This window comes from Amblyomma maculatum, chromosome 8 (genome assembly GCF_055883805.1).
Source record: "Amblyomma maculatum isolate TAMU_Amacu chromosome 8, ASM5588380v1, whole genome shotgun sequence".
Lineage (NCBI taxonomy): Eukaryota > Metazoa > Arthropoda > Arachnida > Ixodida > Ixodidae > Amblyomma > Amblyomma maculatum.
Window position 1 is genome coordinate 72,625,875 of NC_139351.1, and position 12,743 is coordinate 72,638,617.

Genomic DNA, 12,743 nt, shown 5'->3' on the forward strand with positions numbered 1-12,743 from the left:
GGCAAAAAGTTAGGTGGGCGGATGAGGTTAAGAAGTTCGCAGGGGTCAAGAGGATGCAGCTACCACAGGATCGGGTTAATTGTAGGAATATGGGAGAGGCCTTTGCCTGCATTGGGTATAGTCAGGATGATGACAATGATCCTTCTTCAAAGTTTCCATTCACACAAAAACGAGCCACTCACTGAGGCACCACAGATGCACAGTGCTTTACGTGCAACCATAGCTAGCCAAACTGTCAGTGGGCAGGTAGTGGCGACTCACCTCATCTGTGACGTGGTCCCATCCCATGAGAGACTGCCGGCATGGTGGCACACAGGTGTGTTGTGCAATCAGCTGCCGCACGTCTCCTGGACACACAACAGTAGGATGATAAAGACAGTGAAGACATGGCATAAAACACAGCAAAGTTCCAAGTCAAACAGGTCCCTCAATAAAGCCAAGCTAAACAGCACCAAACCAGGTGAGTGAGGAAAGGGGTTCGTAAGCAATAAGGATTTGTCCTCATCCCAATGGACGTGGTCAGCAACAAACTTTCAGCCCTTGGCATACAGCTCAGTATGCAAAGTCTATACTACCACTACTTCTGCTGCTGGGCTGCCCCTTGCTTCTCTCGCAAACAATACGCATTCTTGCCGATTTTCTTCTGACCACCAACAAATTCTCATGCATTTCATCAAGCCGTAAATTCAAGATAACACTGTTTTCCAAACAACAGCACTATTTTTATCTTCCATTTTCTTTTTTCATACACCGTGTCAGGAGGCCAGGAGCGTGAACAGAACAATGCTGCTGCTATCAGGTTTACGGACAACGCGAAACAGCAGACACCAGCACAAGGCTCCATGACTAGTTCTCTTACAGCTATACCAACCGTGAAAAAAGGCCAGAAACCTATTTGTGGTCCACAACAACGCTGTGCACTTCATGAATATGTCAACTACAAAGATATCCAGCTCAGCAATGACCACAGCACTCTTTTCTTGCTGCACAAGTACCAGTGTCACAATGAAATAACAAAAGCATGCATCTCTCTAGTCACTCGTTTCAGACAGTGACAAACCCAGCCATCCTTCCCACCCCTTAGTGAAAGGGCAGCCCATCCAACCACTGCCACCCTCAATCCTCCTCGCAGACCATCCTGTCCAGACTCGCCTTTCAGGAGTTTCATTAACCACCAACGTATCTGACCCCGCCCTCCGCAGAGCCCTCACCCACTGAAGTCCCATGCAACAACACAACGAAAAACTCATGGTCGCACAATTACCATTACCTATTTACAATGCGACAGCAAGTGGCCACATAAGCTTACTTCTGAACTTACATGCAAGCAGATACAAGTTGATGAAAGTGACAACACCCAAGGCAAAGTGCGAGAGGCTGACAGTAACACACAGGATGTTAGGCTGCTTATTAAAAATTAATATGTAGAAGACTAAGGTAATGCTGAACAGCCTAGGAAAAGAACAGTTTAAAATAGGTAGCAAAGCATTGGAAGTGGTAGGCGAATATGTCTACTTAGGACGGGTAGTGACCGCAGATCCGGACCACGAAAGGGAAATAACTAGGAGAATAAGATTGCAATGGAGCGCATTTGGAAGGAATGAAAAAATTATGACTGGCAGCTTACCGGTATCACTCAAGAGGATAGTGTATAACAGTTTCATCCTACCGGTACTGACCTATGGGGCTGAAACGTGGAGGTTAACGAAAAGGGTTCTACTTAAGTTGAAGGCAACGCAGAAGGCCATGGAACAAAAAATAGTAGGTGTTACGATAAGAGATAGGAAGCATGCAGAGTGGGTCAGAGAAATATATCATGTTGCTGACATTCTAGTCGAAATTAAGAAGAAGTGAGTATGGGCTGGACATGTAGTTCAAAGAGAGGATAACTGATGGTCTCTAAGAGTAACCAATTGTTTTCCAAGGGAAGGTTGCACATTTTTTTTACATTTAGTGTCTTAATGGGAAAAAACTACCTCAAGGGGCAGATTGGAATACCACAAGGTATTTGGGAAGCCTCAACCCTTGACCTTGCCAGAAAACAAAATCCATGTTTAGACCCAGCTCCTATCCAACTGCGGCAAGCCATCTCAGCACATTTTTTCATTGGTTGTGTTTTCGTTTAAAGTACGCTGTTGCATACAAATAGACTTTCTTTACCACCCAGGAACTGTAACTTGAAATTGCGGGGCCGACCTATTTGCTAAGCCAACGTACTTGCACTGTCCGATGTATGAATGGCTCAGCCACAAGCAGTGTGTGTCTCACACCGGTTCCTGCTCCGGCAGGCACACACAGCGAGATGGCACTAGGGCAACCCTTCAAAATGGTGTGATGCTACCACTACACTACAATTTACTGTACCGATGCCCTAGAATCTGAAACTGTTGGCAGTTCTATTTGCCATACTGGCCGTGCACAAGAATAGACAGCAAGAAACTGCACCATTTCATCGCCTTTGACCTCTATCTGTCTGCGACTGCTGGCCTAGTGACTGCATCATTACAGATTTTTCGTTTCAAACTGTATGCACCTCGATACCACCCCATGGAGTGGGAGATGGATGCGTTAACTGATACAGCACCTCGATGTCACCCCATGGAGTGGGAGATGCATGCATCAACTGATACAGCACAGTATAACTTCACACATGCATTGAAACAGCGAGGTGGCTGGCAGCCATAAAGCAAGCAATGGGGCGCATCGGTTGACTCACCACATGTGATTCCCTGCTGTGGTAGTGTGAGGGCAATTGCTCGGTCACGATATATGAGCTGCAGCCGCTGAACTGAGTCCTCTTCGGATGGCAGAGACTGAGTTTCCCGGGGCAGGGCATTGTGTACCGCATCCTGCATGGCATTGTCGGGCAACACCAGCATCACACCACAAAGCAGATTTCTCAACCAAGCTTTACACACGAAAGAATCTGCGGTAGAGTATGGCTGAGATGTGCCTCACTGCATTGAAATGTTCAATTGGGAGCAATTTTTGGAGCCCTTATACGTTTTGCGTCGTGGGCCACTTGGTAGGCCATTCTTGAATTTTCTTAGGTCTGCTTCTTTGCGTTTTGTCAGGTGACAACGGCGACTTTAAAAGTATGCTTTTTTCCGTGGCCTCTTTTAAACTTGCAGCTTTACAGGGGACTCAGTATTCACGACCACACAGCAAACATATGCAGCGTGACCCACCAGTAACCCACAATTCAGCGAGTCTGTTAATACTGCACAATAAGCCAGTTATTGTCTGAGAGAGAAATACTTCATAGCTCACTGCAATTTCAAAACAGCCACTGACAAACAAAACCTACATATGCAAACTCAAAGATACTGACTGCTGCTGTGCTGTAAAATCCTAAATTACTACCACTACCAATTGGCAGGGACAGAGGGAAGCTACTTCAGCAGCCCATTTATCATGTCAAACAACCCCAACACCTTTTCTGAGTGAGCATTTTTCATTCCACTTCCCCAGCTTTCAGCCAACTGAAGAAATCTTTCCCAACTTTGTTCTCACATTCTGTATAGATCATTTTGGGTTTGTGTATCCAAGCGCCCTTCAGTGTTAAGCCTAGGTTATTAGCCTGAGTGAAAAGTACACATTAAACCCAATCCCTGTTGGCTATATATTCGGCAGCAACTGGCCAAAGCTACTGGCACGCACCAGCCCTACCCCAGTGAATAACCTCCAGCCGTAGCTCTCTTTTCTCGTAGTAACCCCTCATTCACTCCATTACCTGCAGACCACCGGTTATCTCTTCTCTGACTTGCATATCCCACTTAAATTCTTCTCTTGACTAAAATATATCCTTGACTATCCTCTGATTCTGTTGGCCAAAGTTGCCCTTATCGCTACATCTTTCACACTTGGCTGAATCGAAGTCTGAGCGTTTGAAGTCAAAAGTTTCCGGACTATAGGTGTAGCCACACTGGCAAGATGAAACTGCCACATATACTCTGTTTCATGGGGATACTGGTATGTCGCGGCTGCCCACAAATTCAGTCTGTGCCATGGCCAATCCAACCTGTCCTTATTCATAATCCTCACATAATGGGCCTCTTGGGGACATCCATTATAACAGAGAAAGGCAAGCAACTAACAATGAGAGAGCGCAAACTTGAAACACACAAGACTCGTCATGGGTAGCTCAAGTGGATTTCAGTAAAAAGGGAGGCGGCACCCACCAGCAGGTTCCAATTTGCCTGCTCCAGGAACATGAAGCACTCGCCAACATCCTCAAGTCCGGTGCAGGCCTGCAACAACAATCACTGAGGTTGTTCACTGTCCACAGCAACTTCATAAACACAGCAGCGTGCAAGAAATACCCTCTCAGAGAGACCTAAGAAACCACTGTTGGCTGCTGATTGTCAGCTCCCTTCGTATGTGTATATGTGTATGATGACAAGAGTCTCATGTCATGACCCTTGTCTACTCAACATCTCAATGCAAGATGTATCAATACATTTAAAAGCTGCCTGCAACATCACCACTGTTATCAATGTGAGCCAAGTCAAATATACTGTAAGAAGAAAAACCTCTCCCAATGCCCTATGACCACACCTGACATGAACCAAACATGCAATTACATTTTGTGAAAGGTAAAGCGTCACTTCCTTGCAACTTGTCTCGTTCTCGTGGCCTTTCTAAAAAGCAATACAGACTAAAATGCATCTCTATATCTGAGCTAAAAGGCAACATACTCATAGGAGATAAAAGCAATTTGCATGCTATTAATTCTCAGTGTAAAAAAAAGATGAATGTTCATCATGAACATTTGTCACTTTTGATAATGTAGTGCTTGTGACAAGCACTACATTATGTCTCTACAATGCAATGAAATTTCATCCTTTTTTGCTGCTACTGACACTGACCGACCGAAAATTTTAGTGCTGTGCATTTGAGAGAGAAAGAGCCAAAAACAACCATGCTGGTCCATTCGCTCTGTCGACTCTCTGCCACCCAAAATTACATCATCTCCCTCTAGGTCACTTCTCTGTCACCCCCAAAAGGTCTCCAGTTATCAGTCCTGTGCATCAACACCCTGACCATGCCAATTTCCTCTGTTTAATTATGGGCAAAATATCCTCACCTCATATTTGCTATGTAATCCATACTGCCTTATTTGAGCTAATAGTTTGTTTTTATGGAGTTTAACTTCTCAAAGCGACAAGGCTATGAGGGTCACTGTAGTAGAAAGGCTCCAGTTAATTCAGACCACCTGGGGTTTTTCAACGAACATTGATGTTGCACAGACTATGGCTGCTTTCTGTCTAGCCTCCATCTAAATGCGGCTGCCACAGCTGGAATCAAACCAGGATTGTCCGGCTCAGCAGTCCAGTGCCCTAAAAATCAAGCTGCTGCACTTACGTGGGGCCTTTCTACCAATAAGATGCAATATAGACAAGTACAAACTATAGCAAAGAAATGAATGTGTTATAAACTTGTCTCAGTCGCAAACAGGTTTTAACCCATGCATTCTAACTACTAAAAGGTCTCTTCTGAATTTCATGCTGTCTTTGCAGCAACACGACACTGCAGAATGGCCATTGCAAGAACAGGCCACAATTACATTACCCACTCAAAGATTTGTTTTCAGGCTTGAGCTGATGGTAGGCGAGATTTTTTCAAGTTACGTTCACTAAAACTACTGCCAGTATGTAACTAAATATATGTAACCCAACTTAAACTATAATAGTTTCTTTAGGTGGCCTTAGCCACCATGCAAAGAAAATTAGAGCAGCTTTCTGAGGTATTAATGCTTTCATTATGTTTTCAATGCACTACGGAAGAGCTTAAAGAAACTTCCACGTCTTTAACTAGAGGGGCAGTCCAAAGCTGATTATAATTTTGCTTTAAACGGCATCCTGTTACGCATCAATAGGATTACCCATGATGTTCAGAGAGATGAACCTAATTAACAGCTTAACCCTTTGACTGCTTTTGCCGTACGGGTACTGCCGCCGCATTCCGTCCCGCAGCGTTTTTGCCGTACAGGTACTGCACTAAACGCATAGCGTTTAAAAACATTTCACACTGGGGGGGTGAATCTTTTTTCTGAATACTCGACAGTCAAAGGGTTGATCAGTTCCTTCCAAATGACACTCTTTGGTGCTTGGCTAAAGAGCTCACATATGGGCTTACTGCTACTTTCATCAGGTAAGAAACAAAACAATAGCACTCTTCACAACGTAATTTAATTACATTTGCTGTATATTAATCTCAAAAAGGGTACCTTACTTCGAAATGGGGAACGGTTCCTGGTTCCAGACTAGTGACAATAAATGTGGACATACAGCACTGACTTTAGCTGCGCTGGCACTGATAAGCATGGTGCCTTATGCCTTGCCACACAACCCTCTCCTAAGGAGAAAGAATACAGCCCCATTGGGAAAGTCAGCAACAGCTACTACTCTACCAGCCAATAAAATCTCAAAACATGTTACACAACATAAAATGTGCCTCAGAAATGTGAAAATAAACAGTAAAAATACAGCAGCATTTTCAATCCCTGTAACTTAACGATGAACTGGCTGATGAACTAAGTAGGTTACAAAAAAATAAAAACAAAGGAGCTATAATACCATTTTTGCAGTAAGAATTGTCAAGATATTCCTAAGAATAGATGAATATGCCAAAGAATATGAATAAAAACGATGAAAAATGTGCATCTCAGTTGATGTAGCAACTACATACTGTGATTTTAAGTTGCAAAGTATTAGAATTTGTACCATTTCTGTCACTGCCTTACTGGGCACCAGATTTTGCATAGGAAATCCATTCCCAACTAAAACACTGCCATTCTTAAGACAGATTTACAACAGTCCCGAGCACAACAGAGAGTACAAACATAAAGAATCATGTGCAAGGATGCAAAAGATTTTCCAATGTCAGCTTCCTACAACCTTGTCACGTTGGTTCAAAACAATGCTGGAATGCCTGTCTTCCTGTATTGAATCTTTTTACATTTCTCTCTACAGTTACACTAAAAAAAAGCTACAAGCGCACAAGCTGATAAACTAGAGGGTAAAAAATATACCTAGTTCATGACAAACTCAAGATTGATAAAGAAATTTTTTTCTGGGATGAGGCCAAGAACATGCATGTAAAGATATTCAGCAAACCCTCCCCCCAGCCAGAAACTTGACGCTTTTTCCAAAAGTGCGACGAGCAATTGCGTATTATTAACCTAAACGCTCGCAGCGTGTTAAACAAAACAGAAAATCTTGAAGTTACTGTATTAGAGCACGATCCACATATCGCTGTGATAACGAAGACGTGGCTGCGGTCTGAAATAAGTGACGAGGATGTGTTCCCTCAGTGCTATCAAGTTTCCCGCAAGGATCAGAATACTATGGGAGGCAGCATTGCAGTCCTTATTAAGAACCATATAGAAGCTGTTGTCCTGGAAGACGATCCAAGTCTCGAAAACTTAGGCATAAAAATCACGTGTTGGGGCCACAAATTTATTTCGTTCACCATTTACAGACCTCCCTATGCGCCGCCTGAGTATTTAGTCAAGCTACAAGGAAACATGTCTCAATTCCAATTGAATAAATTGTTACTTGTAGGTGACCTAAATTTACCTGACATCAATTGGGAGCATTTGCAAGCACTTTCGCGGAACAGTAAACATTTGAACACCATGCTTGACATAATGCTAACGCACGATCTAATTAAAATAGTTCAGGAGCCAACACGTGTGCAAGGACCTTGCAAATCTGTGCTTGATCTGGTATTTTTGCCCAGAATGTTAACTGAGTATAATGTTGCAGTTGTAGAAGGTATATCTGATCACCAACTTGTCAGTATCGGTGTGCCCATAGTCACTTCCGCCTCATGTGAAAAACCTGTAAAGCGATCCTTCAAGGACTACTCGCACGCAAATGATGCAGCCATAACAGAATATATGGAAACCTGACTCAGACTTTAACGACAGTGACGTGACACTTTGGCGCCATTTTAAAGACATTTGTCAGTTCTGTATTGATAACTTTGGGCCTGATAAATGCAAATTTGCAAACAAAATCCGTGGATGACACGTGACATTATTCACATGACCCGCAAGATAAAAAGGTTAAGGAAAAAAACCCCTACAGCTCCATCACGTTAAAGAAATGAAAGAAAACTTGTGCAGTACGGACCTCGAAGGAACGCTACTTCAATACAGTATTACCAAACTTTATTGTTGAACAGCCCGAACAGTTCTGGAATCATATGAGCGAAAAAAAGAAACAAGTATCCCAGATTTGCATTGATGGTTCAATCATTACCGATCACCGGGATATTGCGAGTCATTTCAATTGTTATTTCCATAGTGTGTTTTCTAATTCTGGCATTTGTTCATCCAATGAAAAAATGGTTCACCGATCTGAAACAAATTTTATTTTGCACCCTGGCATAGTTTCGATGCTATTAAACTTAAAAACTAAATCTCCATGTGGTCCTGACAACCTAGGAAACATTTTTTTGAAACGATATGCTAATCCATTGCAAAGGTCCTTGTTATTATATTTTGTGCTTCATTAATCGCTGGAAAATTACCGGATTACTGGAAGACAGCCAGTGTTGTGCCCATGTTCAAGAAGGGTGACCGTTCATTGTTAGAAAATTGCCGTCCGATATCACTGACATCCTCCTGTTGTAAGCTAATTGAACATATTATTGCTAATCAGATTAATGAATTTCTGAATAAATACTCAATACTGCCTCATTTTCAGCACGGATTCAGAAAAGACTATGACAGTTATACAGCTAGTCACTGTAACACATTCACTCGCCTCAAGCCTTGATAAAAATAATCAAATTGATGCTCTGTTTCTTGATTTCAACAAAGCCTTCGATACTGTTCCACATGACAAATTGATACTAAAACTGAGACATCTTGAGCTTGCAGAAATTTTGATCACATAGATAATGAATTATTTAACAAATCGCCACCAGTTCGTGGCAATTAATGAGCAACAATCTGGCTGTCTTCCGGTCACATCAGGAGTCTCTCAAGAAAGTGTCCTAGGGCCATTGCTTTAATTTACATAAATGACATTACCACTGCAATTAATTCCACTGTGAAAATCAGTTTGCTTGCGGACGATTGTGTGCTCTTTTTCGAAATCACGCCATCAAACAATCAAACTGATTTAATGCTTTTCTTGCTGGCATTTTTGATTGGTGTAAAATCTGGGGAATGCGACTTAACACTGAAAAAACTGTCTTTCTTCGCTTCTCCCGTCAAAAAGCTCCATTATCCTTTACTTACACATTAGGTTCGTCGCCTTTGCAGGAACAAACCAATTATAAGTACATGGGTGTCACAACTGCTAACAATTTATCATTGAATTTACACATTGATAATATCTGTTCTTCGGCCTTGCGTAAATCATATTTTTTGCGGCACAAGCTTAAAAGTGCTCCACCTAACGTAAAATTGCTTGCCTATTATTTCTTAATCAGACCTAAACTTGAATATGCATGCATAGTTTGGGACGCGTTTACTAAACAAAATATTACATGTCTCGAAAAGGTACAAAGAAAAGCAGTACGATTTATCTATTCCAAATTCTCTTGATATGAGTCCCCCTCAGAAATAATGCGTGATAATGGCATTGAACTTCTTGCACATCGAAGGAAAAACTTATGACTGTGTTTCCATGCTTTGCAAAGGAAATTTAGCTTTTGACTCTTCATCTTATCTGTCTCTTTCAACATCTAGGCTTACTTGACACCATCATCCGAATTCACTAACACCTTATTTTGCATGGACGGACGTCTTCAAGTTTTTGTTGTTTCCCCGTACTATTGTAGATTGGAATGACTCGCTGTTGCCTGTTTCCATTGATTGATGTATTGTTCATTTATAATATTGTTGTATTTTACCACCCTACTTGGACCTGAGCAAGGTCTGCAGTATCGAATAAAAAAAATAAATAAATAAAAATAAAACTCCTCTCACGTACAAAGAGTGGAGTTATCACCCCAATCATCATAATCCCTGCGGCACAGTTTTGCACTTTTTGCAATTACATTGTCACCACTAACACCAGAATCCTATCCACAGAGGCAGATTCTTTGCGGCTCGTTATCTGGCTGTGCACGTCAGTTTGACAAAATAAGATAATATTGGCATGAAACTGTCAACGAAAAATTACAGCAACTATCATCTGCTAGTAATTAAAATATCTACCCTTGTGCTGTCAATGTTATGGAAATCTTTTAACAAAGCTCACAGATATCAGAAAGGGAAGAGTAGAATGGAGGCATCCAGTAGGTATGAGGATGGTTAGCATGACATACAAATAATCCCATTTAACTAGATGTTCTATCTATAAAAAAAAAAAATAATAACAGGAGTTCGACTTTTCAGGAAGTGCCTTAATTTTATGAACGGTTCAGGAAGCTCTACATTGTGACTACTAGCTAGGAGCAAATACATATGCGTACATATGCAGCGAAAAATTTTGAAGGATAATACAAATTACTGCATCTGATTAGTGCTGATTATTTCCACCTTCAAGCAAATGCTTTCCAGTTACAGCTATCACTATGTTGACACTTGCTGAGGCTGTGCATATCACGACCGCACTCTATAGGTTCACCACAAGGAAGGAAATGCGACTAATAGTTAATTAGTTCATGTCTAGGATCGAGTGCAGGCATGCAGATGATTAGAAACCTACTAAAAAATCCGATCAGCCAACAACGGTTCCTAGCAAAGCATGTCTCGCACAAGCTGCGTATACAATCTCGATTTGGCTTCTTGATTGGTGCCACGACTCTTGCCCTCGACTATTTTTAACTCTTGCCAGAACGGCGCACTATGCGCTCAACAATATGCTAAACCAGGCGTACGCGTAACTCGGAGGATTCACATTGTGATACACGGTTTTGTCTACACAACGTTCCCATCAACGCTCCGCGGCCAACACAACACTTTTCCGCAGCGCCTTAAACGAAACCAACGATACATTCCGTCGCCTGTAATCTGAATCTCAGCATTCACTGCAGCAGATAATCGGCACTTGTTTAGCCTGCCGTTGTTGAAGCCTGAAACAGACTCAAGAAAAAAGGGGTGGCCAGAATTGACACTTGACACTCGGGCGCAGATGAAACAGCGATTGCACAAACGGCACTAAGTGCATCTTGTAGGTTTTTGCCGAACTACAGCGACAGAAATGAGAAGGAAAACTCATTCACGAGACGAACGAGCGAAGTAATCGCCATCTCGTCCTCAAGAACGGGCCTGCGCCTCGTCGTTTCCGCTGGTTTCCTATATCAATCGGAGATCGTGTCAGAGCCAGCGATCATATGTCCGTCCGCTTCGGTGCGCCCATGCCTTTGTTCGCAGGCCGTGACGGCCCCGAGCTACCGCCGACGCTTGTGATCGTGACGCTGCGAGTTTCGCGCAAGTCCGGTGACAGGGTCGCCCTGCGGACGCTTCCCAGCGCTTGGACTGCGAGAGCTTTTAAAAGACCGGAGGGAGCTAAGCGCAAATCCGCTCCGCGAAACCGCGAGTCATTTCGCGCAAAAAAAGGGTGCAGTCGCAAGCGCCGGGCAAACGGCTGATGACATGGCCCACTCACCTGAAAATCGGCCAGGATTTGGTCTCGCTGTTCAGTCATCACGTCCGTGCCGAGGTCCGCTGTTGCGACCAGAAACTTGCGACCATGGCCGTGTGATGTGAACGCTCATTCTGGCGACCGGCCGCTGTTGCCAGCACAGAGAGACATTCGCTCTGATATTGACCTTCTGAGATAAAAAGAACACAATAAGCAGCGCTACAAATATAAGCAAAGAGGAAGTAGAGAGACGTCCAGACGTCCACAACAGTGTGTACAGCCTAGCCCGTAATATGAATAATCGCCTCCCCTATCGGCCACTCTTGATAGATATTAGTTCCATGATAACTCTATGTTCCATGGTTTCGGTGACTCAACCAACCGCCGCCAGGGGCTCAGTAGAAATCGTGTCCGTGTTTTAAGAATAAAACAGATAAAGCCCCTGCTTTGTCCGGAAATGCCTCGGTTGAAATATGAAATAATGAGCAATTCTAAGCGAGGCGCCATGGAAGAATACACTGGCTACACATTGTCCCTGACACATATGTCTGCTCCGAGAGCGCACTCGCTAGGCAGCACACGTACATGGCGTGAAGGCAACTGCTTTGGAAATAAAACATTATGATTTGGAAGGTCACATAACTACATAAGGTAGCTACCTCTATCCGCACACGTGAAGGGTATCTCGCTTCCCGAAACAAAAATCCCCCCAAACCTTATGGTGCGGGAGGCCTTGCCTGGGGTAGCCGTTAGATGATGATGGTCGCAGGTTGAGGTCTGTACCCTCACAAGAGGATCGCACTTAGTGCATCCTTCCTTCCATCTGACAAGGCAAGGGTATCTCGCTCAACGAACAAACTGAAACTTCGAAAACTCTGGGATTGATAGAATGGAGGCACAAAAAGTTTACCAACCGGCCACTAACACAGAACGCGATCGGAAATTTGAGCGGCTGAAAAGGAATATTTGATAGCCAGATTCTAAAATCAGTGCGCCCTCAATCTGGTATCCTTGAGAGCTACCGATACAAATCCAACTGGTATCAATTCGGAATTGTTCCTTAAACCATTTAGACCGGTCACAATTTTCGCCTGATAAAGCCAACACTATCAGATGACTAACCGAAGTTCCTTCAACCATGGCGTGGTTACAATTTTTAAATTTCGCGGTCTTTCTCATATGCTTGCCCGCGAT

At 43.2% G+C, this 12,743-nt stretch overlaps 1 protein-coding gene across 2 annotated transcripts in view; it reads right to left on the reverse strand.

Annotated features, from left to right (window-relative positions):
- LOC146181512 (FAS-associated factor 1-like) overlaps positions 1–12,318 on the reverse strand; it is a 30,816-nt gene extending 18,498 nt beyond the window's left edge. Inside the window, exons 1-5 of one of the 2 annotated variants that reach the window (XM_084576572.1) lie at positions 12,287–12,318; positions 11,574–11,697; positions 4,182–4,250; positions 2,717–2,849; positions 262–347 (exon numbers count right to left, since the gene is read on the reverse strand). In XM_084576572.1, the coding sequence (XP_084432698.1) occupies positions 262–347; positions 2,717–2,849; positions 4,182–4,250; positions 11,574–11,612 (327 nt within the window). In that variant the 5' untranslated portion in view covers positions 11,613–11,697; positions 12,287–12,318. The other variant, XM_084576573.1, reaches the window with a different exon arrangement.
- Between the last annotated feature and the right edge of the window lie 425 nt (positions 12,319–12,743).